Here is a 26,090-nt window from a genome sequence, read left to right as displayed (position 1 = left end):
AGAGAAGGAATGGGTGACGTTTCGGTTCGAGACCCTTCTTCATAATGTAAACCGCCTAAAAGCACGCTGAGCTAAAGAAATCACGGGATTATTTTGAGAATAATAGAGCAACTTCATTCCCCTGCTTCCTCCTGAGTGCCTAAACCTGTGTACTTGTGAGCAATTAGATTAGCTGAGGGGTGGAACAGAGCACAGGAGCACACGAGCAGCAGGAGTAGGCATGCCAGGCCTTTCAATCTGCTTTTAGCTCTTCCTCTCCACCATGTCCCCATAACCCTCAAATCCCTGATCTTACATATTTATCCCTCCTCATCTTTAATACATCCAATGATCTGATTCCACCATCCTTGGATGGTGGAGATTCACTTCCCTCTAAGACAAAACACATTCTAAGCGTCTCAGCTGTAAATATCGTTTACGTTGTTGCTCTGTCTCCTTGTTCATGGACCTCCCGTTGGTGAACATGTCACAAACAGGGTCTGATGAAGGGGGACACAAAATGCTGGAGTAACTCAGCCGGACAGGCAGCATCTCCGGAGAGAAGGAATGGGTGACGTTTCGGGTCGAGACCTTTCTTCAGACTGATGAAAGGCCTTGGCCTGAAACATCACCTATTCCTTTTCTCCAGAGATGCTGCCTGACCCGCCGAGTTACTCCAACATTTTGCGTCCATCTTCGGTGTAAACTAGCATCTGCAATTCCTTCTTACGCATCACAAACGACTACCTTTTCAAACCCTCTTACGATCTAATATATGGATATATTGACTATGGATGGGTAGGTTTTGAGGAATATGGGTCAAAAGCAGGCAGGAGGGACTAGTTTAGATGGGGCATGTTGGTCAGCATGGGTAAGTTGGGCCGAAGGGCCTGTTTCCACCCCGTATGACTCTATATCTCACAAGTTTGAATGGGGTCACGCCTCACTCTTCTGACATCCAAGGCCCACACTGCCTGGCCTCGCCAGACAGGACAACTCTCTCATCCCGGGAACTAGGTTGGCGAATCACCTCCAATGTCAAGATCTCTTTTTTTGGGCAAGGAAACCAAAGCTATGCACAGTGTTCCAGGTGTGGCCTCAGCAACACCCTGAACATCTAAAATGAAACGTTCCTATTCTTAAACTCCATCTCCTTCACAATGAAGGCCAGAAGACTGTTTGCATTATTAACCACATGATGGAACTGCCTGTAAACTTTGCACAAGAATTTCATGCACAAGAGTATCCTACTCCCGCTGATAATTTAACTCATTTGTCGTCTCTCTTCATTGAGGTAATAATGCACCATTTGATTCCTCTCGGCAATGTATATTTGTACGTTCACGCTTCCTCATAATAGACTCTAATTACCAGGTTTTCATCAAACCACTTAATTTATTAAAATCTCATTGCAGAATCACAATGCCTTCATCGGCAACAAGACTTTCCACCAAGATTGATATTATTGGCAAACTTAGAAACCTTACAATTCATTCCTTCTTAAAGGTCATTACAATAAATTATTACCAACAGAAGACCACATCGATTCCCACAACACTAACTGCATCCCTGCTGCCTGAAAATGATCCATTATTCCAACTCTTTGATTTCTTTTGATACCAGTTGTCAGTTAATGTTAACACATTTCCTCCAATATTTAGGTTCTTTAGATTACATTAGATTAGATTAGATTAGATTAGTGATACAGCGAGTAAACAGGCCCATCGGCCCATCAAGTCTGTAGCAACCAGTGATCACCCATTCACTAGTTCCATCCTGCACACCTCCTTTAAACTTTCCAAAGCTCTTCAGCGGGTAGTCCATAGAGCTCAGAGGACCATCGGAACACAGCTACCAGACTTGGAGGGCATCTACAACACACGATGCCTCAGAAAAGCCACCAGCATCCACAAAGACTCTTCACACCCCTGCAACAGTCTGTTCGAACTCCTTCCATCGGGCAGACGATACAAGGCCTTCTACGCCCGCACCTCCAGACTCAGGAACAGCTTCATCCCCAGGGCCATAGCTGCTATGAACCGGTCCTGCTAAGCCGGATGATCACATCGCACAGTGATCCGGCACAGATCTACTTGCACTTTATTCTGTCTTAAAACTGTTACAATTTGTTTCGTTGGGTTGCTGTTGTTTAAATTAACTAAATGATTGCATCGTATGGGAGGCACATTCCCAATCTCGTTGTACCCCTGTACAATGACAATAAAGATATATTGTATTGTATTGTATTGTATTAAAGCTATGCCTTCTTGTATTTGGCAGTACTAACCTGAGAAGAAGATTCTGATTGCCTATCTTATCTATGCCTCTCTTTATAGACTTCCATCAGGTCTCCCCTTAGCCTCTAACACTAAACAATCCAAGTCTGTCCAACCTCTCCTCTTAGGTCACATCCCCTGCTCCATGCAGCTTCCTGGTAAACCTCTTCTGCACCCTCTCCAAATCCTTCCTGCCGTCATCTTATTGAATGCTAGAATGAGCTGGGGAGCAAGTGACTTACATGAGGCACACTTGCTAGTTCATGTGGTGCCTCAATCTTATCTTACATCCTAGATCTGTCGCCTTGATAGTTTGAGAGCTCATCCAATTACTTTTTACATTTGACGAAGGTTTCGGCTCTAACACTCGTGGCAAGCTGCAAAATCCAGGCCTCCATTAGTACTTGGGGGAAAGAATTTCCCTTCAGTTCCCTTCAAAACCTTCCACCAATTAGGGCGGCACCATGGGGCAGCTGTTTAAGATTTGATCTTGACCTCGGGTGCTGTCTGTGTGGAGTTTGCACATTCCCCCTGCGACCACGTGGGTTCCCTCTGGGCGCTCCAGTTTCCTCCCACATCCAAATGATGTGCGGGTTCATAGGTTAATTGGCCCTCTGTAAATTGCCCTTCGTGTGCATGGAGTGGGATAACATAAAACTAGTGTGAATGGGTTATCAATGGTTGGAGTGGACTCAGTGGACTGTGTTTCCATACTTTATCTTTCAATCCATCAATCAATCAATTACTTTCAATTAGTGGTTCTTAGCATTGAAGAAAACAGGTCCCTTTGTTCCACCTCATTTTTAGATTTTTAGATTTAGAGATACAGCGCGGAAACAGGCCCTTCGGCCCACCGAGTCCGCGCCGCCCAGCGATCCCCGCACATTAACACTATCCTACACACACTAGGGACAATTTTTACATTTTTTACCCAGTCAATTAACCTACATACCTGTACGTCTTTGGAGTGTGGGAGGAAACCGAAGATCTCGGAGAAAACCCACGCAGGTCACGGGGAGAACGTACAAACTCCATACAGACGGCGCCCGTAGTCAGGATCGAACCTGAGTCTCAGGCGCTGCATTCACTGTAAGACAGCAACTCTACCGCTGCGCCACCATGCCGTGTCAGCCGTCATCTAAATTTATGTGCAATTAAAACTCCAATCTCCTTTCAAAAAAGCAACCACTCTAGGCAATTTTGCACGGCTAAAACTCTCGACTCCTGTACAACCCCCAGCGCTTACACATCTTTGCTGCCATGTGGTATCTCGCGTTGCTAAACTAGAGTTTTGCCCAGTTTCAGCATTGCCTCCCCTCCTTGTGCTCGGTGAATAAAGCAAACCATAAATCTGAGTCACAAAGTGCTGGAGTAACTCAGCGGGGTCAGGCAGCATCACTGGACAACATGGATAGGTGACGTCTCTTGTCGGGACTCTTCTTGAGACACAAAATGCCACACCCATTAATGATCTCCAGAGATGTTGCCTGACCCCATTATTCCAGCAATTTCTGTCTTTCTTTTGTCAAACAGCATCTGCAGTCCCTTATCTCCACATCAATCTGAGTCCCTCAGCAGGTCAGGAATCTCTACACAAGACCCGGCGGGCTACGCCGCCAAATGCAGACGACCGAGCGGGCCCCAGCTTGCAGGGGGAAGCCGCTAAGCCGGTCCCTGCTCGTCCCCCGAAGACCAGTGACCGGAGGGAAAGGGTCCGGTGGCAACCGATGTGAGCGGCAAGGCCGGTAGTGGATGGGCCGGAGTCTGGCCCACTGCGCCCTCAAGGTAGGCCGTGGGTGATGCCCCCAGCAGAGGGCCAGTGGTTTGCTGGAGGATCTAAGGAAGGCCTGAGGCTTGTTTGGATCGGGCGCCGCTCATAAGACCCATCGCGTGGACTGGACTTTGAAAATGATGCCAAAACTTGGCGCCTCTTGCATGCGGTCTTAGCGGACTATTTCTGTAAACTTTGCTAATTGGGGATTATGTTAAGGTATGGCAAAGCTTTACTGAACTGTATGCAAAGAAAATAATTTGCACATGTGACAATACTCTTGGCCATTGACCGTTGGTCTGGATATGCCATTTATTTTGACACTTCTCAGTGTGCCTCACTGTTGCCGCTGTTCATCGTACTACTCCAGACTGAGTTCCATTTGATCCACTTCCCTCCACACCGCCAGTGCAATGCCATCTCTCCACAGTCCACAGCTTTCTTCAGCACTGTGAGCTGAGCTGCCAATTTCTCTATTATCTACCACACTCTTAATTACGGGGTCTCCACTTAGGTGGATCGAGATGAATGGAGAAGAAGACATATTGATTGTGTGAGATGAATCAAAGTAAGTTCATTAGAGTGTATAATTAAGGACTGAATGATTGAACACATTGGAAATGTTCCGCTAATTGAAACGAGTCGGATTGACTATGTAAATGCAGATCACGTCTGACCACATTTTTTAAAGAGACAGCTAACAGCAGCCAGGGAATTGCCACAAATAGTAGGTGTGTGGATTTCTAGGAGGCATTTGTTAACGTTCATCAGAAGCCTGATGGCTGAAGGTGAAGTTCATGGAACTGAAGAGAAATTATTGACTTGCTTGAGAAATGGTATGAGCACCAAGAGGCAGTGAGTCAGGTTGACATGTGACCTCTCTCACTGGTCAGGTGAGACGTGTGGTACAACACACGATGCCTCAGAAAAGCCACCAGCATCCACAAAGACTCTTCACACCCCTGCAACAGCCTGTTCGAACTCCTTCCATCGGGCAGACGATACAAGGCCTTCTACGCCCGCACCTCCAGACTCAGGAACAGCTTCATCCCCAGGGCCATAGCTGCTATGAACCGGTCCTGCTGAGCTGGATGGTCATATCGCACAGTGATCCGGCACAGATCTACTTGCACTTTATTCTGTCTTAAAACTGTTACAATTTGTTTCGTTGGGTGGTTGTTGTTTAAATTAATTAAATTATTGCATCGTATGGGAGGCGCATTCCCAATCTCGTTGTACCCCTGTACAATGACAATAAAGATATATTGTATTGTATTGTATTGTATTGTATTGTATTGCATGGATTTGTGTCGGGACACAAACCTGTATCACTACCTTCAGGTGGTGCAGCGGTAGAGTTGCTGCCTTACAGCTCCAGAGACCCGGGTTTGATCCTGACTACGGGTGCTGCTGGGTGTGGAGTTTGTACGTCCTCCCTCTGACTGCGTGGGTTTTCTCCGGGTGCTCCGGTTTCCTCTCACATCTCAAAGACCTGCAGGTTTGTACGTAAATTGGCTTCCGTAAATTGTCCCAGATGTGTAGGACAGAACTAGTACACGGGGGATCGCTGGTCAGTACGGACAGGGCGGGCCGAAGGGCCTGTTTCCATGCTGTGTCTCCCACACTAAAACTAAAAAATAACCTCAACTATTCACAACATTTATTCACAAAAGAAACGACGAGATAAAAAAGGTCATATATCCAATGTTTTGGATGATACAAAGATAGGTTGCATTATTAGCAGTAGAAATGGCAACATTACAAATTATGAAAAGACATTAACTAATTAAGAGTAAGAAAATAACTGCAGATGCTGGTACAAATCGAAGGTATTTATTTCGCAAAATGCTGGAGTAACTCAGCAGGTCAGGCAGCATCTCAAGAGAGAAGGAATGGGTGACGTTTCGGGGTCGAGACCCTTCTTCAGACTGAAGAAGGGTCTCGACCCGAAACGTCACCCATTCCTTCTCTCCTGAGTTGCTGCCTGACCTGCTGAGTTACTCCAGCATTTTGTTAACTAATTAAGAGATTGGACTAAACTATATCAAACATGGTGAATTTGATGAATCAAAAACTATGCGAAACTGCAAAAGCATCCATTCTGCAACTGAAATAGATAGAACAATACTTTCTAAGGGAACCTTGGGTGGCGCAGTGGTGCAGCAGTCTGCCTTATAGCTTCAGACACCTCGGTTCGATCCTGACTACGGGTGATGTCTGTACGGAGTTTGTACATTCTCCCTGTGACCTGTGTGGGTTTTCCCCAGGTGCATGTCACAGGGAGGCATATAGATCTCCAAAGACGTATAGATTTGTAGGTTAATTGGCTTCGGTAAAATTGTAACGTGCCCTTTAGCATGTAGGATAGTACCAGTGTATGGGGTAATCGCTGGTTGGCACGGGCTTGGTGGGCTGAAGGGCCTTTTTCCACGCTGTATCTCTGAAGTCTAGAGTCTAATGGAAATATACAATCTAATTGAAAGGTGGGATAGTTTAAGTTGCCAGACGGTCTGCATCTCTTTCTATGTCCTCGAGCACCGCAGTGATGCAGCAGTTAGTGTTGCTGCTCACAAACCCAGGCACTTGGTTCGATACAGATTTCCGGGTGCTGTCTGTGTGAAATGTGTGTGTTCTCCCAAGTGACCGTGTGTGTTTCCGCTGGATGATCTGGTTACCTTCTATGTACAAAATTAAATGAAGTAAGGTAAGTGGCTGCTGTAAGATTACCCCTTAGTATTAGGTAAATGGTAAAAATAACCAAGGGAATATAATATAAGGGACCAGAATATAAAAGCACAGATGTAATGCTGAGGCTTTATCAGGTGCTGGTGGGGAACATTTGGAGTATTGTGAGCATCTTTGGACCCCCATATCTGAGGAAGGATGTGCTGGCGATGGAGAGGGTCCAGAGGAAGTTTACGAGAATGATCCCGGGGGTGATTGGGTTAACGCGTGAGGAGCATTTGATGCCTCTGGGCTTGTACTCGCTGGAATTTAGAAGAATGAGGGGGGATTTCTACCGGATGAAACTTACCGGCTAATGAAAGGTTAGCCAGAGTGGACATAGTTTTTCCAGTAATGGGAGATCTGGAACCAGAGGGCACAGCCTCAGAATAAAAGGTCCTCATTTCAGAATGGAGGTGAGGAGTAATTTATTTAGCCAGAGGGTGGTGAATCCGTGGAATTCATTGCGGCAGACTGCTGTGCAGGCCAAGACATTGAAGCGGAGATTGATACATTCTTGATTAGTAATGGCTTGAAAGGTTGCGGGAAGAAAGCATGAGAGTGGGGTTCAGAGTGAAAAATAAATCAGCCATGATCGAATGGTGGAGTAGATTCAATGGGCAGAAGGGCCCATATTTCTGCCCTTGTGTCTTATGATCTTATGGTCTTATGAATAGGATATAATTATCCAAGATGCAAAAATATATCTAAACTTAACGTTAAAACTATTCTTTTAATTTGGATTTGTCCAGATACGTTCCCTCATAAACCAAAACGCAAGGGCTACCCCTATTAAGAGTCTTAAGTTAAGAGTGTTTATTCGTAATATGTACCGGCAGTGGAAGAATGAAATTGTTACTTGCGGCAGCATAACAGGCCTGCAACATAATCTTTGGCAAATGTCATCTTCTCATCTACTCTTTCAATACATGTCACCAAATGACTATCCTTATCAGACACGACAGACACTTTTCTGCAGCGGAAGAATCTCCAAATCAGGTTTACTGATAAATACTTTTGCACAAATTTGAAGCAGCACACACAAGATTTCAGCGGAAAGACTATAAATGATTACAATCAGGCCGCCCACAGTGTCCAGGCACAGAACAAGGGGAATAATGCTTAGGGCAGGATAAAGTCCAACAAAGTCCGATTAAAGGTAGTCTGAGGGTCTCCAATGAGGTAGACGGTAGGTCAGGACCACTCTCGAATTTGAGTTTGAGTTTAGTTTACTGACACGTGTACCGAGGTACAGTAGAAAGCTTTTGTTCCATGCTATCTAGTCAGCGGATTGCTTTCCAGTCACAGGGGGCCAAACCCCGTAGATTTATATTGTCGATGTGAATGTCAAGCATTAAAACTCTCGCTGTATGATCTGCATTAAATAGCATCCATTAGGAGGCTGACATTTCCCTTTAAGGTACAATATGAAACAACTACATGCCAACGGAACTTACTTCATCAACACAAGGCTGAAATGAAAAGTAATTACTTGGGATTAAATGGAATTACTATTGTACTGAAACCATTCCCTTTTTAATATTACCAGCAATATATTGACAGTGTTGCCTGTCTTTAAAGATTCATTGCAATAGATTTAACAAAGGGAAGGTCCCTTGAGCATGACTATTGTTTGACCTCTATAATTACGAACTTGGGTCTGTAGGGAAAATTTGCAGCAATTTTGTGAAGAAAATCACTTTTTGGATTTGCATTTGCACAAGGCTTCCATTCAAAATGACCTTTTGAGTTTTATGAAAATGGTGTGCCTCTCTAATTGAAAAGGTACATCCAGGCAGCCCACGGGTTACAACATGGTTCCATTCCTGAGAACTATTTCTGGGAGGCACAGTGATGCAGTTGCCGTCTCACGGCGCCAGAGACCCGGGTTCACTCTTGACCTTGGGTGCTGTCTCTGTGGGGAGTTTGTACGTTCCCCCTATTACCGAGTGGGTTTCCTCTGGGTGCTCCGGTTTCCTTCCACATCCCAAGATGTACGGGCATGTAGGTTAATTGACCTGTGTGGTCTGTAAGTAGTGGATGCAAAAGTGGGATAACATAGAACTAGTGTGTGTGGGTGATGGATGGTCGGCGTGGACTCGGTGGGCTGAAGAGCCTGTTGCCGTGCTGTATCTCTCTAACTGTAACCCTGATTTTTGTACATTGGAAATGAATAAAAAGTGTGTGTGGGAGGTGTAGATCACAGAAACAGCCATGAAGGGAGAGTGAGCGGGGACAGGAAGGGTGAGTGGATATGGGGAGAATAACCTGAAGAAGGGTCTCGACCTGAAACGTCACCCATTCCGTCTCTCCAGAGATGCTGCCTGTCCCGCGGAGTTACTCCAGCATTTTGTGTCTACCTGGGGAGAATAACCTCCAGGCAGCCTCACTGACACGGTGAATGAATGAGTCTGTCCGTGCTTCCAGCCCTGCTCAGCTTGACAAGTCCCACACTGTGGTAGCTCGTTCAGGAGGTTTGGGTGGGTGGAGGAGAGTGGGTGGGAGAGAAGGCAGGCAGAAATGATCTTTTAGTTTAAGGGCCTGTCCCACTTAAGCGATTTTTTTTGCGACTGCCGGCGACTGTCAAAGTCATAGCAGATCGCCCAACTTTTCTTTTACCCGACGACAATGCCGAACCAGGTCGAGATTACAGCATCTTCTGAAACATCACGAAAATTCCCACGCTGTCAATGCTTCTCCGGCATCCTGGTTTTTGCTGAAATCACTGACAATACTGAGAGTTTTGAACCCCTTGTGTGGGTTACTTAAAAACCTTCACTGTAACAAGGAATAGACTGGATTTACTTCCAGTTTACTAATAGCTGTATTAAAAAAAAAATTAGAAGTGGTTCAGTGGATTTTTGTGAAAAGTGTGTGGGCATTCTTTGAAAATGTAAGGGAGATGCATATCTACGTTCTGGGTTGCATATCTGGGTTTGGAGCCCACTTTAAATGTAATGGCTGAGGCCAAAAACATCGTGAAAATTCCCACGCTGTCAATGCTTCTCCGGCGTCCTGATTTTCACTGAAATCACTGACAAGTCGGTAAGTACTTGAGGGTTTTGAACTATAACACCTTGTACGGGTTACTTAAAAAACAAGCATCACTGTAACAAGGAATAAACTGGATTTACTGCCAGTTTACTAATAGCTGTATTAAAAATAAAAAAATTAAGTGGTTAGGTGGATTTTTGTGAAAAGTGTGTGGGCATTCTTTGAAAATGTAAGGGAGATGCATATCTGGTTTCTGGGTTGCATATCTGGGTTGGGAGCTCACTTTAAATGTAATGGCTGAAGCCAAAAACATCGCGAAAATTCCCACGCTTACCTGACCGTCAAACTGTTGTCTCCAATCTACCTGTCAAATGTCCTGACGGTAAATCAATTCGTTAAACACAAGCATTTTATGGTATTTTGAAATGACTTTACTTATTTTAATATTATGTGCTTCTAAATGCATCTTAAGAAAACCTATCAAACCTGGGGACAGCAGGCGACAGCGCCCGCAATAAGCAACGATACCTGGCGACAAGCCAGGTTTCGCTGAGATTTCTCAGCGATGCGCCGAGATCCACTCCGATCCACTACGTTCTTTGGAAGACTCCTCACGGTCATGCCCGCGACACCCTGGCGAACTGTCGGAGACAGCCTAGTCGCCGGCAGTCGCCTTAAAATCGCCTAAAGTGGGACAGGCCCTTTAATACAGCGTGGAAACAGGTCCTACGGCCGACAGGGTTCGTGCCATCCATTGATCACCCATGCACTAGTTCTATCCGACACACCAGCAACAATTTACAGAAGCCACAAACCTGCAAACCTGCACATCTTTGAAGTGTGGAAGGAAACTAGGCAGAGATTGTCTTTTAGTTTAGTTTAAACATACAGCATGGAAACAGGCCCTTTGGCCCACTGAGTCCACATGACCAGTGATCACCCACACACTAGTCCTATCCTACACACTAAGGACAATTTGCAGAAGCCAATTAACCTGCACGTTTTTTGAATGTGGGAAGAAACCAGAGCACCCAGAGAAAACCCACGAGGTCAGGGGGAGAAAGTACAAACTCCGTACAGATGGCAGCTACAGTCAGGATCGAACCCGGGTCCTTGGCGTTGTGAGGCAGCAACTCTACCACTGCACCACTTTTGTGTGGCCCCCCAAACAAAAGGTATTCAGTTCACACCAAACAGAAGATGCCTGCAGCCCTGAAACCACCCCACTGGTCATCCAACCAGTCGCTCCTTTGTGCGGCTATTTAATGTTTATTGTATTTATTGTATTTAATGTTGCCCTTGTGGTTTGGCTGCCCTTGTTTATAATTTATCTCCTCTTCTTCCAGAATATGTTAGCAAGGTGTTACCAATGAAATAGGACAGGCACAGAGTGTAGCAACAGGAAAAGGCATGACTCACACATCAAAACGCAAACTCTGCTTCTCTTCAAAGAAGTAATCCAGGACAAACTTCCGCACAAAGTCCGGGTTCAACGTGTTTTCAATCACTTCAGTTCTTCCGTACTGGGAAAAAGAAAAGGGAAAAAAAGACAGTGAAAAGACGAAAGAAAGCAATTGATCCGCTATTCTTTGACGACTTGCTTTGACTACTTGCAAATGGCAATGGCTGTGAGATGGAGCTCAACAAACCTAGAAACAAAATGGTGTAATGGTGTAAACAATATGCTGCCTGACCTGCTGAGTTACTCCATCATTTTGTAATCCATCTGCGGTGTCATAGTTAGATGTAGGCACAAGGAACAGCAGATGATGTTTTACACAAAAAGGAACTGCAGATGCTGGTTTTACCAAAAAAAAGACACACAGTGCTGGAGTAACTCAGCAAGTCACAAAGGTGCTAGAGTCTGAGGAAGGGTTCCGACCTGAAACGTCACCTATCCATGCTCTCCAGAGATGCTGCCTGGCCCTTGATTATTGCAGGTGTCAGAGGTTCTGGGGAGAAGGCAGGAGAATGGGGTTAGGAGGGAGAGATAGATCAGCCATGAGTGAATAGCAGAGTAGACGTGATGGGCCTAATGGCCTAATCCTACTCCTATTCCCTATGACCACATGACCCACTGAGTTACTCCAGCCCCTTGTTTATATTTTTGTAACCCAGCATCTGCAGTTCCTTGTGTTTACTGGAATAACTCAGCAGGTCACTCCACACTCTGAAAAAGAGTCCCGATCCGAAACATTGCCTATCCATGCTCCCTAGAGATGCTGCCTGTACCGCTGAGTTACTCCAGCAGTGTCTGTTTATGGCGTAATAGTTTATTGATCACCATTTTGCCTTGGACATAATGTTTTCTAGTTTGCACATTCACCAGATTTTGCTGACGTTTTATTCTGTTCCCTTCTATAAATCCACTGACTACGGGTGATGTCTGTAGGGAGTTTGTACGTTCTCCCTGTGACTGTGTGGGCTTTCTCCGGGTGCTCCGGTTTCCTCCCGCACTCCAAAGATGTACAGGTTTGTAGGTTAATTGGCTTCGGTAAAATTGTAAATTGTCTCTGGTGTGAAGGATAGTGCTACTGTGCGGGGTACTTGCTGGTCGGTGTGGACTCGGTGGCCAAAGGGCCTGTTTCTGCCTTTGTATCTCTCTAAAGTCTATAATTTTTTTTAAGCAAAGAACTTCCTATAAGTTACTGCGAAAATTGCAAAGAGAATGTCCCTAGCAACGGCAGGGGGGAAAAATGACAGGGCCATTCAGAACATACAGGAAGTCTAACATGGGCAGGACCTACACAGTGAATGGGAGGGCTCTGGCGAGTGTGGTCGAACAGAGAGATCTCGGAGTGCAGGTGCATGGTTCCTTGAAGGTCGAGTCGCAGGTAGATAAGGTGGTCAAAAAGGCTTTTGGCACATTGGGCTTCATTAGTCAGAGTATTGAGTATCGAAGTTGGGAGGTCACGTTGCAGTTGTATAAGACATGACCTTATTGGTGAGACCGCATTGTGTTCAATTCTGGGCACCATGTTGTAGGAAAGATGTTGTCAAGCTGGAAAGGTACAGAGAAGATTTACGAGGATGTTGCCAGGACTAGAGGGTCTGAGCTATAGGGAGAGGTTGAGTAGGCTGGGATGCCTGGAGAGGAATAGATCGCGTAGATGCACGGAGTTTCTTGCCCAGAGTAGGTGAATCGAAGACCAGAGGACATATGTTTAAGATGAAGGGGAAAACATTTAATGAAAATCTGAGGGGTAAGTTTTTCACACAAAAGGTGGTTGGTGTATGGAATAAGCTGCCAGAGGTGGTTGAAGACTGAAGAAGGGTCTTGACCCGAAACGTCACCCATTCCTTCTCTCCTGAGATGCTGCCTGACCTGCTGAGATACTCCAACATTTTGTGAAATAAATACCTTCGATTTGTACCAGCATCTGCAGTTATTTCCTTACAGGTAGTTGAAGCTGTGACTATCCCAACGTTTAAGAAACATTGGGATTAGGACAGGTTTGGAGGGATATGGACCAAACGCAGGCTGGGACTAGTGTAGCTCTGACATGTTGGCCGGTGTGGGCAAGTTGGGCCAAAGGGCCTGTTTCCACACTGTATGACTCTATGGTTCTATGACTCTAAGTACAAGTGACTGTACAGCATTTTGAGGTGCAGGAGGAATCATTGCCGTTGAAGGGAGCAGACGATTCTTTTCAGACAAGGCACAATTTAAGGAGCATCACCTTCTCTTCACTTCGGGGCAGTTGTATTCAATAAAGCAAAATAGGCACAGCCACACAAAAGTTAATTTTGAAATTACTACACATTGATGACTCACATGTTTGGTCTGCACCACTTTTTGCAGCGGTTTCTTGATCACAAACACGCAATTGACTCATGCACTCAATGCAGTCAATTTATTTGTTTCTGAGCACTGCATTTTGTAAGAGCATTTCCTGATCTTTAGCAATGACCTCTATCTGTCCCTCCCCCTCCCAATTTGCTCCTGTCATGTGCTTTTTTAATTTCGTAGAGTTGCTCAACAGGGTTGCTAAAAGCCCTGAGTACCGAGAGAAGAGGCAGCAGTCCCTTCCGATAAGAGGCAGGAGTGGCAGTGATTGGGGAAATTAGCTTCACAACTCCGCTTTATAATTAAAGAGGGCTGCAGAGTCTAATTGCATTCTGCATTGTGGTGGGAGCATCTGACCACTCTGTGCGTGGGAGACTTGGCACTAACTCGTCAGTACACATACACCACTTTCAGCAATAATAATACGTGCATTTATGCCTCAGGTGTGGAGAATGTTGTTCCCGGATCATATTACTACCCCACGGAATGTATACCGCAGGTTAGAAATACTGCCTCAGTCTTCCCCTCTGTTGTCAGGCTTCTTCCCCTCTGTTACCAGGCTTCTGAACAGGTTCTTCTAAGCCAAGGTCCTGTCCGATTCACCTCTATCCTCTACCCCATTGAGGACATTGGACTTTGTCTATGGAAATGATGTGCTACAATACTGAGAACTATAATCTGCACTCTGCATCATCCCCTTTGCTCCATCTGATGTATTAGAGTTTGAACTGGTTGTATGGTATATCTGATCTGTTTGGATAACATGCAAAACAAAGATTTTCACTGTACCTTTGCACTTGTGATAACAATAAACCTAAACCTAAACCTGAACCCACAACATCGTTGAAACAAAGAACTGCAGATGCTGGCTTATACCAAAGATAGACCCAAAGTGTTGGAGTAACTCAGCGGGTCAGGCAGCATCTCCAGACAAAAGGGATGGGTAACGTTTTAGGTTGGGACTCTTCTTCAGACTGAAAGTAGGGGGTGGGTGTTTCTCCTGAGATCACACCTTCCTAAGCCAACAATCAACCTATCAGGCAAAGCCCTGCCTGGGGTCATTTGCGGCTGGCCCTGGTTACTCCTGGTCTTTTCTCACCTCCAGATCTTCACCTCCTCCCCAACCCCAAATTTCAGTCTGAAGAAGGGTCTTGACCCGAAACATCACCCCACCTTTTCCTCCAGAGATGCTGCCTGACCAGCTGAGTTACTCCAGCGCCATGCGACTATCTTCTGACCAAGTTGGTATTCCGGGCTGGTCCCATTTGTCTGCATTTTGGGGCCATTTCTCTCTGTCTATGTTCTCCAGAGATGCTCCACCACTTTGTGTCTATCTCCCACAATACTGTTATTCTCATCTTTCCAAATCCAGTGCCATTGAATTGGAAGGCGGATGAGTTTGGCTGGGGAATTAATATTTGCAGCTGCTGCTATATTGTACACTTAATGCATGCGACGCAGGACTAATCCCTGCTCTGATTAGAATTTCATATTGGGTCAGACCTCCCAAATGTTCTACATGGTTGCATCAGTAGTTTACACTCTGGCATAATTGGAATTAATTTCGGAGGCACAGTACGTGGCTATCTGGTGTGCTTATTGATGCCAACCAGGGATAAACACTTAGGCAATGCTCCCTCTGAGGCATTTGTGAAATGTCACCTTGGTTGCAGGAAAATAAATCAACCAGCTCGGAGCCAACACCTATGATCATCAACTTGATAACAACTGGAGAAACTGCTCCAGTAATGTTGATAAGAAGAGATAAAAATTAACTGGGTGATTTATGGATAATGTTCCTTGTTTCCTTCAAAATATAATCCTCTACCTCTACCTCTCAAGTGAAGTTAATGTGTAGGAAGGAACTGCAGATGCTGGTTCACACCGAAGATGGACACAAAATGCTGTAGTAACTCAGCGGCCCAGGCAGCATCTCTGGATAGAAGGAACGGGTGACGTTTCGGGTCGGGACGTTTCTTCAGAAAGGTCACCCATTCCTTCCATCCAGAGATGCTGCCTGTCCCGCTGAGTTACTCCAGCGTTTTGTGTCTATCTTCTGAGAGTGAAGTTAAGTTGAATAAAGTTAAGTCAGGTTTATCGTGACGTGGACAAGGACAGTGAGGTACAGGTACAATGAAAAATCCAGCTTGCTGCAGCATCAGGCACATAGATTCAGGCATCACACAAAAACAGAAATTACACGTAACATTTCTAACATTTCTAAAAGAAGATTGTGCAGAAACAAACAAGACATTAGTGCAGAAACAAGTCTATGGAAGTGCAAGTTCAAATGAGACCCCACATTATTCCGCATGCAAAAGACATTTTATCTGATGTACTGAATTATCAGTGCTCAAATGTCAAGACTTTACTTTAGACCTTTAGACTTTAGAGTCACACCCTGGAAACAAGCCCTTTGGCCCACCGAGTCCACGCCGACCAGCGATCACCCCGTACACTCACCCTATCCTACACACTAGGGACAGTGTTAATTTACAGAAGGCAATTAACCAACAAATTTTACAACTTTGGAGCGTGGGAGGAAACTGGAGCACTGGGAGAAAACCACATGGTCACAGGGAGAACGTACAGACTCTGAATAGACAGCACCTGTAGTCAGGATTGAACCTGGGTCTCTGGAGCTGTAAAGGCAGAAACTCTACTCTCCACTGTGCCACCCTGCATTGGGTCCATAGTGGGGCTTGAACACACAACCTTCTGAGTTAGCCACAAACAGTCCAATGTGCACACAATAATGTCACCTGTGGGCTAATATTAAAAATAAATACAAAGACTTTGTGAAAATATTCCATGTGTCCGTATTCCATATTCCATGTGTCTAGCTTACAGAAAAGTAGGCAGAATGGTTGAAGTTTATACAGAAAAAATGTTGAATTAAAGCATGGATGCATTCAACCAATTTACACTCAAAGCAGCAGCCATATTGATTCAATACACCGATCAGCCAAAACATTATGACCACCCGCCTAATATGCTGTTGGGCCTCTGTGTGCAGCCCCATACGCAGCAGGGTGCGATGCACTGTGTATTGTGACACATTCCTCCCGTGACAACCATTAAAATTTTCTGTGACTTGTGCCACAGTAGACCTTCTGTCAGTTTGGACCAGACGGGATAGCCTTCGTTGCCCTCGCGCATCAATGAGCCTTGGGCGCCCAACACCCTGTCGCCGGTTTGTGGTTTGTCCCTCCTCGGACCGCTGTCGGTAGGTATTCATAACTGCTGACCGGGAGCACCCCACAAGCCTTGCCGTTTCAGAGATGCTCTGACCCAGTCGTCTGGCCATAACGATTTAGCCCTTGTCAAAGTCACTCAGGTCTTTACTCCTGCCCATTTCTCCTGCATCCAACACATCAACTTCAAGAACTGACTGTTCACTTGCTGCCTAATATATCCCACCCATTGACGGGTGCCATTGTAACGAGATGATCAATGTTATTCACTTCGCCTTTCAGTGGTCATAATGTTTTGGCTGATCGGTGTATATCTGCAATCCCATAGGGCAGCACCACCAAATGGCTAGCCTTGGATTTACAGACCAATTTCTCACTTGAAATGAGATAGAGGCACAAGTGACTGCAGAGGCACGAATATGGAACAAAACACAAAGTGTTGGAAGAAAGTTGGAAAGTGTTGGTACGGCACGGTGGTGCAATGGTAAAGTCGCCGTTTTACAGTGCCAGAGACCTGGGTTCGATCCTGACTACGGGTGCTGTCTGTACGGAGTTTGTACGTTCTCCCTGTGACCTGTGTGGGTTTTCTCCGGGAGCTCCGGTTTCCTCCCACACTCCAAAGGCGTGCAGGTTTGTAGGCTAATTGGCTTTAGTAACAATTGTAAATTGTCTCTAGGGTATAGGGTAGTGTAATATGCGGGGATCGCTGGTCGGCGCCGACTCGGTGGGCTGAATGGGCCTGTTTCCGCATTGTATCTCTAAACTAAACTAATCTAAACTCAGTGGGCCAAGCAGCATCCGTGGAGGCAAAAGCATGATTTTGATGCAAGGTCTTGACCCAAAACCTCGACCATGCCTTTGTCTCCACAGATGCTATTTGACCTGTTAAGATCCTCCAGCAGTTTGTTTTTTATTGTCCTGTGTGGCGATCGTGATCTCCAACAGTCTGGCAGTGAGCATGGGGGGGGGGGGGGGGGGGGGAAAGAAACCCAGGGAAAAATTGGAAGGGGAGTAGGGGGTGGGGAATGGGATTCCAATTTATGCTCTCGAAGATCCTGTTATCACTACTCCAAGGAAATGGTTATCGAATGACATTTCTGGAAGGCCAGGTCCAATAGCACAGGCATCTTTCTTCCTGGCATTTTTCACAGGATAAATCTGTGTTCAAAGAGCTAAATATTGAAAAATCTTGTGGGATGCTTCATGTACGGGGGCGCACAACCAGCGGAAGTACATGGAATGGTGGCTGGACTATGTGATATCCATAGGGTACATATTCTAGAGCCAAGCACAAGTTGGGGCCATCGGCATTGGTGTCAATACTGGTCCATGTACATTCTGCAGTTGGGCCAGATAGACCCACCCAACCTGTTGATATCTGACAGAATACTGCAACGCAATCAGTCACTCGAATTCTCAAAGTGGCATCCACACCCTGACTAACCTCCACCCACCCTGACTAACCTGACCCACTCTCACCTCCATTTACCAGGAAGCAATAACCTTGTAGTGATTCCAATAATTTAGAGTCATAGAGTCATACAGTGTGGAAACGGGCCCCTTGGCCCAACTTGCCCACACCGACCAACATGTCCTATCTACACTAGTCCCACTTGACTGCATTTGGCACATATCCCTCTAAACCTGTCCTTTTTATCCATGTACCTGCCAAATTGCCAGCTTGGATAGTGGATAGCCCACTCCTGCCCTAATGCTCATCATGACTTTTATTTATCTCTTGTTCACAATGGATTATCAATGCGTGTAATGTTTACAGACCTCTGAGGCTGTGACACAGTGTGGAAACAGGCCCTTTAGCCCACCTTGCCCACACCGGCCAACAATGTCCCAGCTACACTAGTCCCACCTGCCTGCGTTTGGTCCATATCCCTCCAAACGTGTCCTATCCATGTTCCTGTCAAACTGTTTCTTAAAAGTTGGGATAGTCACAGCTTCAACTACCTCCTCTGGCAGCTTATTCCATACACTAACCACCTTTTGTGTGAAAAAGTTACCCCCTCAGATTTCTTTTGTTTTTAAATAGATGCAGGAGGAGTCCATTTGGCCCTTCGAGCCAGCACCACCATTCAATGTGATCACGGCTGATCATCCACAATCAGAAAGTGGATGCAGTATATGTAGGTACTAAATAACCAGATAACCGTCTTGATATTGGAAATATCTATCAGCTTCCTTGGTACTTTGCTGTGATGAAAGAATATTACATTCTGTTGGTTGTCAAGGGTACATCTATCCTGGCGAACGTCAATCCTTCAACCAACACCATTGCAAACAGATGGCGCATTGCACAATGCAAAACTTGCTGCTGCCTGTGCTTCCATCGCACGATTTTGCATTACTTCATTGGCTGTGAGGTGCGATGGGACATAAGACGTGAGGTCAATCCAACGATGTCAAATGTTTAAAAATTACTCGTATAAAGGATCTTTCCATCTGGCTGCTACAACCCTCGGCCATAGACATTCAGCTTTAAACAGTTCTGTCTCCGACCAGTATATTCAGCCAGCACTTTCAAGAGGATTTTATGAGCATCTGTTATACTATCAAAGAAATTTATAACGGGCATTGAAAGCCAAACAAAACTATGATGTACTTGAAATCCCTATCCCTTATTTAAAATATTTTAAAGGACTGTACGGTATTTGCTCTGGGAATAGATTAGCAACCAAATAAACACCACCTCATTCAAATTGGCATTGTGCAATTAGAATTAAATCAGAATTAATTGTAATATATTCTGTTCCTATCACAATACAAATCAACCATATTCCTATGTGTGGGAAGGAACTGCAGATGCTAGTTTACACTGAAGATAGACACAAAATGCTGGAGTAACTCAATGAGTCAAGCACCATCTCTGGAGTAAGTGATGTTTCGGGTCAGAACCCTTCTTTAGAGTTAGTCTCAGCATATACTGATATCTTGCCATACAATGACCACTTGGGCAGTGACGTAAACATTTAAGTCGATACACAGTTCCATCTTAATAGCTCAATACTATACTCTCGGACTACCTTTAATTGGACTTTAATGGCCTAATGTTATTCCTTTATCATGCATCTGTACTTTGTGGACGAATCAGTTGTAATATCATATCATATATATACAGCCGGAAACAGGCCTTTTCGGCCCACCAAGTCCGTGCCGCCCAGCGATCCCCACACATTAACACTATCCTACACCCACTAGGGACAATTTTTACATTTACCCAGTCAATTAACGATAGTCTTTGCACTGATTGGTTAGCACACAACAAAAGCTTTTCACTGCACCTCAGTACACGTGACAATAAACTGAACTAAACTAAACTAAACTAAACTACGATGTTCCAGACTCCACAGCACCCAGAAGCAATACCATGGGTTAACAGTTTGTAATGCATAGAATTTACAGCAAAAAGTAGGCTACCCATAGCAATTGGTTGATGCAAAAGTACACAAAAGTGCTAGAGTAACTAAGTGAGTCAAGCACCATACCTGGAGAACATGGATAAGTGACATTTCAGGTTGGGAACCTCTTCACACTTGGATCCTGACCTGGTAACTGGTTGACAGCTCTATTTAAGTTCTCCATGAAATGCCTCCAACCCTTGTTATCAAATCTCTATCTGTACCCTTCTGTCACTATCTCTGTTGGTCATAGAGTCAGTCATACAGTGTGGAAACAGGCCCTTTGGCCCAACTTGCCCACACCGACCAACATGTCTAAGAGTACTATTGCAATGAAACAGAGGGAATTATAAACAGAGGGAATTATTATTACAGTTCAATGGTAATGGGTTATCATTGATATTTGCTTACAAAATCAGTTTCAGCAGGGTGGCACAGTGGCACAGCCGTACAGTTGCTGCCTAGCAGCGCCAGAACCCGGGTTCGATCCTGACTATGGGTGCTGCCCATACGGAGTTTGTACGTTCTCCCTGTGACCACGTAGGTTTTCTCTGGATATTCAGGTTTTCTCCCACATTCCAAAAACGGGCAGGTTTGTAAGTTAATTGGCTTCTGTAAATTGTCCCGACTGCATGGGATGCGAAAGTGGGATAACACAATGCTTGGGTGATCAATGGTCGGTGTGGACTTGGTGGACTTTGCACGCAGTGGAGTTATTATGGTGTGAGATGTTATCAAATCCCTATCTGTACCCTTCCGTTACTATCTCTGTTGGTCATAGAGTCATACAGTGTTGATGCTCAACACCCATTGATTATTGTTCAACAAAGGAATCACTCAAAAAATAATTATTACCATAAATCTATAATCCTTGAGATACAATACCTCTGAACACTATGTGCGAATCAATGATCCGGGAATCCATTTGTTATAATTACATTTTTGTTGATTTAACAGTATCAACTATCAACTATACTGCTAAATATTTGCTATTTATATGATATTAATATTGAGTTGACACTTCTAATGGCAATTGCACATGATTATACTGTCCATTAGCATTCCTTAATACTCCATTATATTTAAGTCACAAATTCCTCTTAACTACAATCTGCTGATCCAACAAAAAACTGCAGAGAACTTTACTGCCTGACTTGATCAAATTAATAACCAATGAGCACCACAGCCTACAAAAGAAGTTCCAGAGCATTAATTTATATTCCTTGGATGCGGGAGGAGCAGTCAAAGTGTGTTCCACAGCACAATGTAGTTCAACACACAGGGAACAATATCATATCATATCATATATATACAGCCGGAAACAGGCCTTTTCGGCCCTCCAAGTCTGTGCCGCCCAGCGATCGCCGCACATTAAAACTATCCTACACCCACTAGGGACAATTTTTACATTTACCCAGCCAATTAACCTACATACCTGTACGTCTTTGGAGTGTGGGAGGAAACCGAAGACCTCGGAGAAAACCCACGCAGGTCACGGGGAGAACGTACAAACTCCTTACAGTGCAGCACCCGTAGTCAGGATCGAACCTGAGTCTCCGGCGCTGCATTCGATGTAAAGCAGCAACTCTACCGCTGCGCTACCGTGCCGTAGACAATAGACCATCGACAATAGGTGCAGGAGTAGGCCATTCGGCCCTTCGAGCCAGCACCACCAGTCAATGTGATCATGGCTGATCATTCTCAATCAGTACCCCGTTCCTGCCTTCTCCCCATACCCCCTGACTCCGCTATCCTTAAGAGCTCTATCTAGCTCTCTCTTGATTGCATTCAGAGACTTGGCCTCCACTGCCTTCTGAGGCAGAGAATTCCACAGATTTACAACTCTCTGACTGAAAAATGTCACCTGCAGGAGGATGGGGAAAGACTGAACCTTTCATGGTCTGTTCAGTCTTTCCCCCATCCTCCTGCAGGTGAAATTATTTCACCCTCTGCATAGAGTGCAACTACTTGGAAAAGCACACGTAGTATCAAGACATGGCTGGCCTTCTATAAGGGTTTTGGTAATGGAGTGTTTCATAATTGTGCACCTGCGATGAAGCGCACTGAATGTATTATGGAAAGCGTTTTAATAGAGAAGGAGTTTGTGGTGGGAGATGCTGTAAAAGAGGACTTTTGGTAACCTCTCTGAATAATTTAACAACTGAAACTATTAGTCTTGCCCAAGAGTGCATATTTATTCAGGGCTTGATTATTGCCATTTTAAACTTTCTCTGCCTCCCTCTTACCTCGACGACATGTCAAAGTAGTGACAGTCCTAGGACCAGTTCCATGGATATCAGCAGCCTTCTGGTACATCAAGGTTCTGCCACCACATGCTTTCTTTGACGCGTTGAATGGCTGTAGTTCATCCTAAAGTTGGCGGACGTGGGAGAATGGGAGTTTGTGCAGAATCAGGGTCCAAAGTTGCATTCAAGAGAGAACTAGATAGAGCTCTTAAGGATAGCGGAGTCAGGGGGTATGAGGAGAAGGCAGGAACGGGGTACTGATTGAGAATGATCAGCCATGATCACATTGAATGGTGGTGCTGGCTCGAAGGGCTGAATGGTCTACTCCTGCACCTATTGTCTATTGTCTCACACTACGCATCATCATTGAACAGTCTAATGAATGGAACACGTCCCTGTACATCAACTTCATCGACTTTGAGAAAGCGTTTGAGAGGTTAGACAGGACAATAGACAATAGACAATAGGTGCAGTAGGCCATTCGGCCCTTTGAGCCAGCACCACCATTCAATGTGATCATGGCTGATCATTCTCAACCAGTACCCCGTTCCTGCCTTCTCCCCATACCCCCTGACAGCATTATGGCGCCTAATGGACCACTATGGAATTCCAACCAAGATCATAAGCTTAATCAAGAACTCGTATGATGCAACCTCATGCAAAGTTATGCACGCAGGCCAGCTCTCCCAGAGCTTTAATGTCAAGACGGGCATCAAGCAGGGATGTCTACTGTCACCATTCCCGTTCCTCCTGGCAATTGATTGGATCATGATGGAAACAATTCAAGGGAAAAGAAATGGAATTCAGTGGACAATGTGGGAGCAGTTAGATGACCTTGACTTTGCAGACAACATAGCTCTCCTTTCACGGTGTGATGTATACAAATGGAGGAGAAGATGGACAGGCTCTTACAAGCTGCAACAAAACTTGGTCTTACACCCAATACAACAAAGACACAGGTGATGAAGGTCCACTCCAAAACCAGCAACCCTATCCTCACGCACAACACTGCCCTGGAGGAGGTAGAAACATTCACATACCGAGGCAGCGTTGTGGACACCACCGGAGGGGCAGATGCAGACATAAAAAGCAGAATCAATAAGGCCAGGGTGGTGTTTAACATGCTCAGGAGTATCTGGAGCTCAAAATACATCTCAATCAACAGCAAAATACGCATCTCTAATTCAAATGTGAAGCAGGTAATGCTGTATGGATCAGAGACATGGAAAACAACAAGACACACAACAAACAGGCTGCAAACATTCATTAACACCTGTCTCAGGAGAATACTAAACATCTGGAGGAGAGACAAAGTAAGCAATGTGGACCCGTGGAAAAGAACAAACCAGGATCCCATTGACTTACAAATTCGAAGGAGAAAATGGAGTTGGTTTGGAGACACCCTCAGAAAACCTGCCACAAACATCACCCGGCAAGCCCTTAAAATGGAACCCCCCAAGGAAAAAGGAAAAGAGGTCACCCCAGGAACAGCTGGAGAAGAGGTGTCCAGGCAGAAATGTCTGGGAGTGGGCTCAACTGGGGAGATCTCGAAATAACCACCAACAACCAAGTGAGGAGGAGGACATTTGTCAATGGCCTATGCTCCCTAGAGGAGCAAAGGGCTTGAGAAGAAGAAGGAAGAAGCAGGCATGGTACATTTAATCTCCTCCCTTCACCAGCAATCAATCTAGTGAGCCATTGTTGCATCCCTTGTATTTTAAATGTTCCATTGATCGGGAGTGTGGAAGAAAATATTAAAATCCTTTCTTACTTAATTTTGATTGGAGTTGAACAAGGTAACCAAAGGGTGTGCGGATGTGGCAGTTGGCACCTCTCGTTGACCGGGTGCAGAAGAGGATCGTGAGATTAGGCAAAATAAGCTTTAGACGCAATGCCTCTTGTCTGGGAATGGTGAATGTAAACATAACAAAGATAGGACAGAGATACGGAAGTTTGTTTTCCGCTGTGAGAAGCTACAGTGGACCACCCGCACCCCCTACCTCTAGTAGCATAGAAATGTTACTGTAATTTGGGGGGTTTATGATGGGCTCGGAGAGGAGATGGTGGCACGGGCTGCCTAAAAGGTGAGATAGATTAACGTCAAGATGCCCTTGGATTATGTTTGACTCGTTTGTTGAATAAGATTAACATAAACAGAAAGTATATTATGACTAATGAAATAATTAATACCCATATAGTAGATAGTACTTATAGGAAAACATATACGGTAGCCAAGGACGAAGTGTATTTTCATATAGTTGTATCTAACAAAAGAAACAAAAGTCCTTCTACAGTTGTACCGGGCCCTGGTGAGACCGCACCTGGAGTACTGTGTGCAGTTTTGGTCTCCAAATTTGAGGAAGGATATTCTTGCGATGGAGGGCGTGCAGCGTAGGTTCACTAGGTTAATTCCCGGAATGGCGGGGCTGTCGTATGTTGAAAGGCTGGAGCGATTGGGCTTGTATACACTGGAATTTAGAAGGATGAGGGGGGATCTTATTGAAACATATAAGATAATTAGGGGATTGGACACATTAGAGGCAGATAACATGTACCCAATGTTGGGGGAGTCCAGAACAAGGGGCCACAGTTTAAGAATAAGGGGTAGGCCATTTAGAACGGAGATGAGGAAGAACTTTTTCAGTCAGAGGGTGGTGAAGGTGTGGAATTCTCTGCCTCAGAAGGCAGTGGAGGCCAGTTCGTTGGATGATTTCAAGAGAGAGCTGGATAGAGCTCTTAAGGATAGCGGAGTGAGGGGGTATGGGGGTATGGGGAGAAGGCAGGAACGGGGTACTGATTGAGAGTGATCAGCCATGATCGCATTGAATGGCGGTGCTGGCTCGAAGGGCTGAATGGCCTACTCCTGCACCTATTGTCTATTGTCTATTGTCTATTGTTTACTGCACAGTATAACTGTCGGCTAGTTCTGCTGTGAAGTCAGAGAACTGGTGAGCAGTTAATTGCCGCCATCTCTCCATGACATCATGCAGTAAAGTCTCTTGAAGCAAACCTGCGGTCTCCGCTTTTCATTTTTCTTTAATTTCCCTCTAAATTAATTTCTTCCACAGAATTTGGTGCAGTCGGCAGGGAGACCAGGCCTGCATGTGATTTTCCAGGTATCGTCTCACGAGAGCCCCATAAAACGTCAGTTAGTTGACTTCACTTTACCACACCAATCCTCTGGCGCTAAAAGCCAACAAAGTTTGCCTGTAGTTGGAAGTCAAACAGCTGCAGATACTGGAAATTTGACATTAAAAAAATGAGAATGCTGAAAATACTTAGCGGATCAGGCAGCGCCTGTGAAAAGTGAGACTGGCATAACGTATCAAAATGAAGAACCTTCATCAACTGGGCATTTTCACATGGTCCATCTCTGACTCTTCCCTTTCCTTTCTCGACCTCTCTGTCTCTGTCATGGATTAATGGTCATCAAGAACATTAAATTACAAGCCCGCTGACTCCTACAGCATTTTCTGTTTTTATATCCTAATTTCTATGTCTTTATCCACGAAAATGGACATAAAATATTTAATTTCTCTGCTGTTTCATATATCCCAATATAGCCTCCGCTGTCTCAGTCCGAAGATCCTCATTAATCTTTCTAATTATTTTTTAATATAAATATGAAAGCTCTAGTTTTTATGCTTCTCATTAGATCACTGGAATAATTTATTTTTTTTACTTTTCCATTCTTTTATCCTCCTTTGGT

At 44.9% G+C, this 26,090-nt stretch overlaps 1 protein-coding gene across 1 annotated transcript in view; it reads right to left on the bottom strand.

Moving 5' to 3' along the window:
• The window catches only part of LOC144601759 (copine-9-like), a 334,902-nt gene that overhangs the window by 193,498 nt on the left and 115,314 nt on the right, over positions 1–26,090 (bottom strand). Inside the window, 1 exon segment of the mRNA XM_078414143.1 lies at positions 11,164–11,267. Within this exon segment, the coding sequence (XP_078270269.1) occupies positions 11,164–11,267 (104 nt within the window).

This window comes from Rhinoraja longicauda, chromosome 17 (assembly GCF_053455715.1).
Source record: "Rhinoraja longicauda isolate Sanriku21f chromosome 17, sRhiLon1.1, whole genome shotgun sequence".
In the NCBI taxonomy this organism is placed as follows: domain Eukaryota; kingdom Metazoa; phylum Chordata; class Chondrichthyes; order Rajiformes; family Arhynchobatidae; genus Rhinoraja; species Rhinoraja longicauda.
This window is presented reverse-complemented; position numbering and strand designations above follow the sequence as displayed.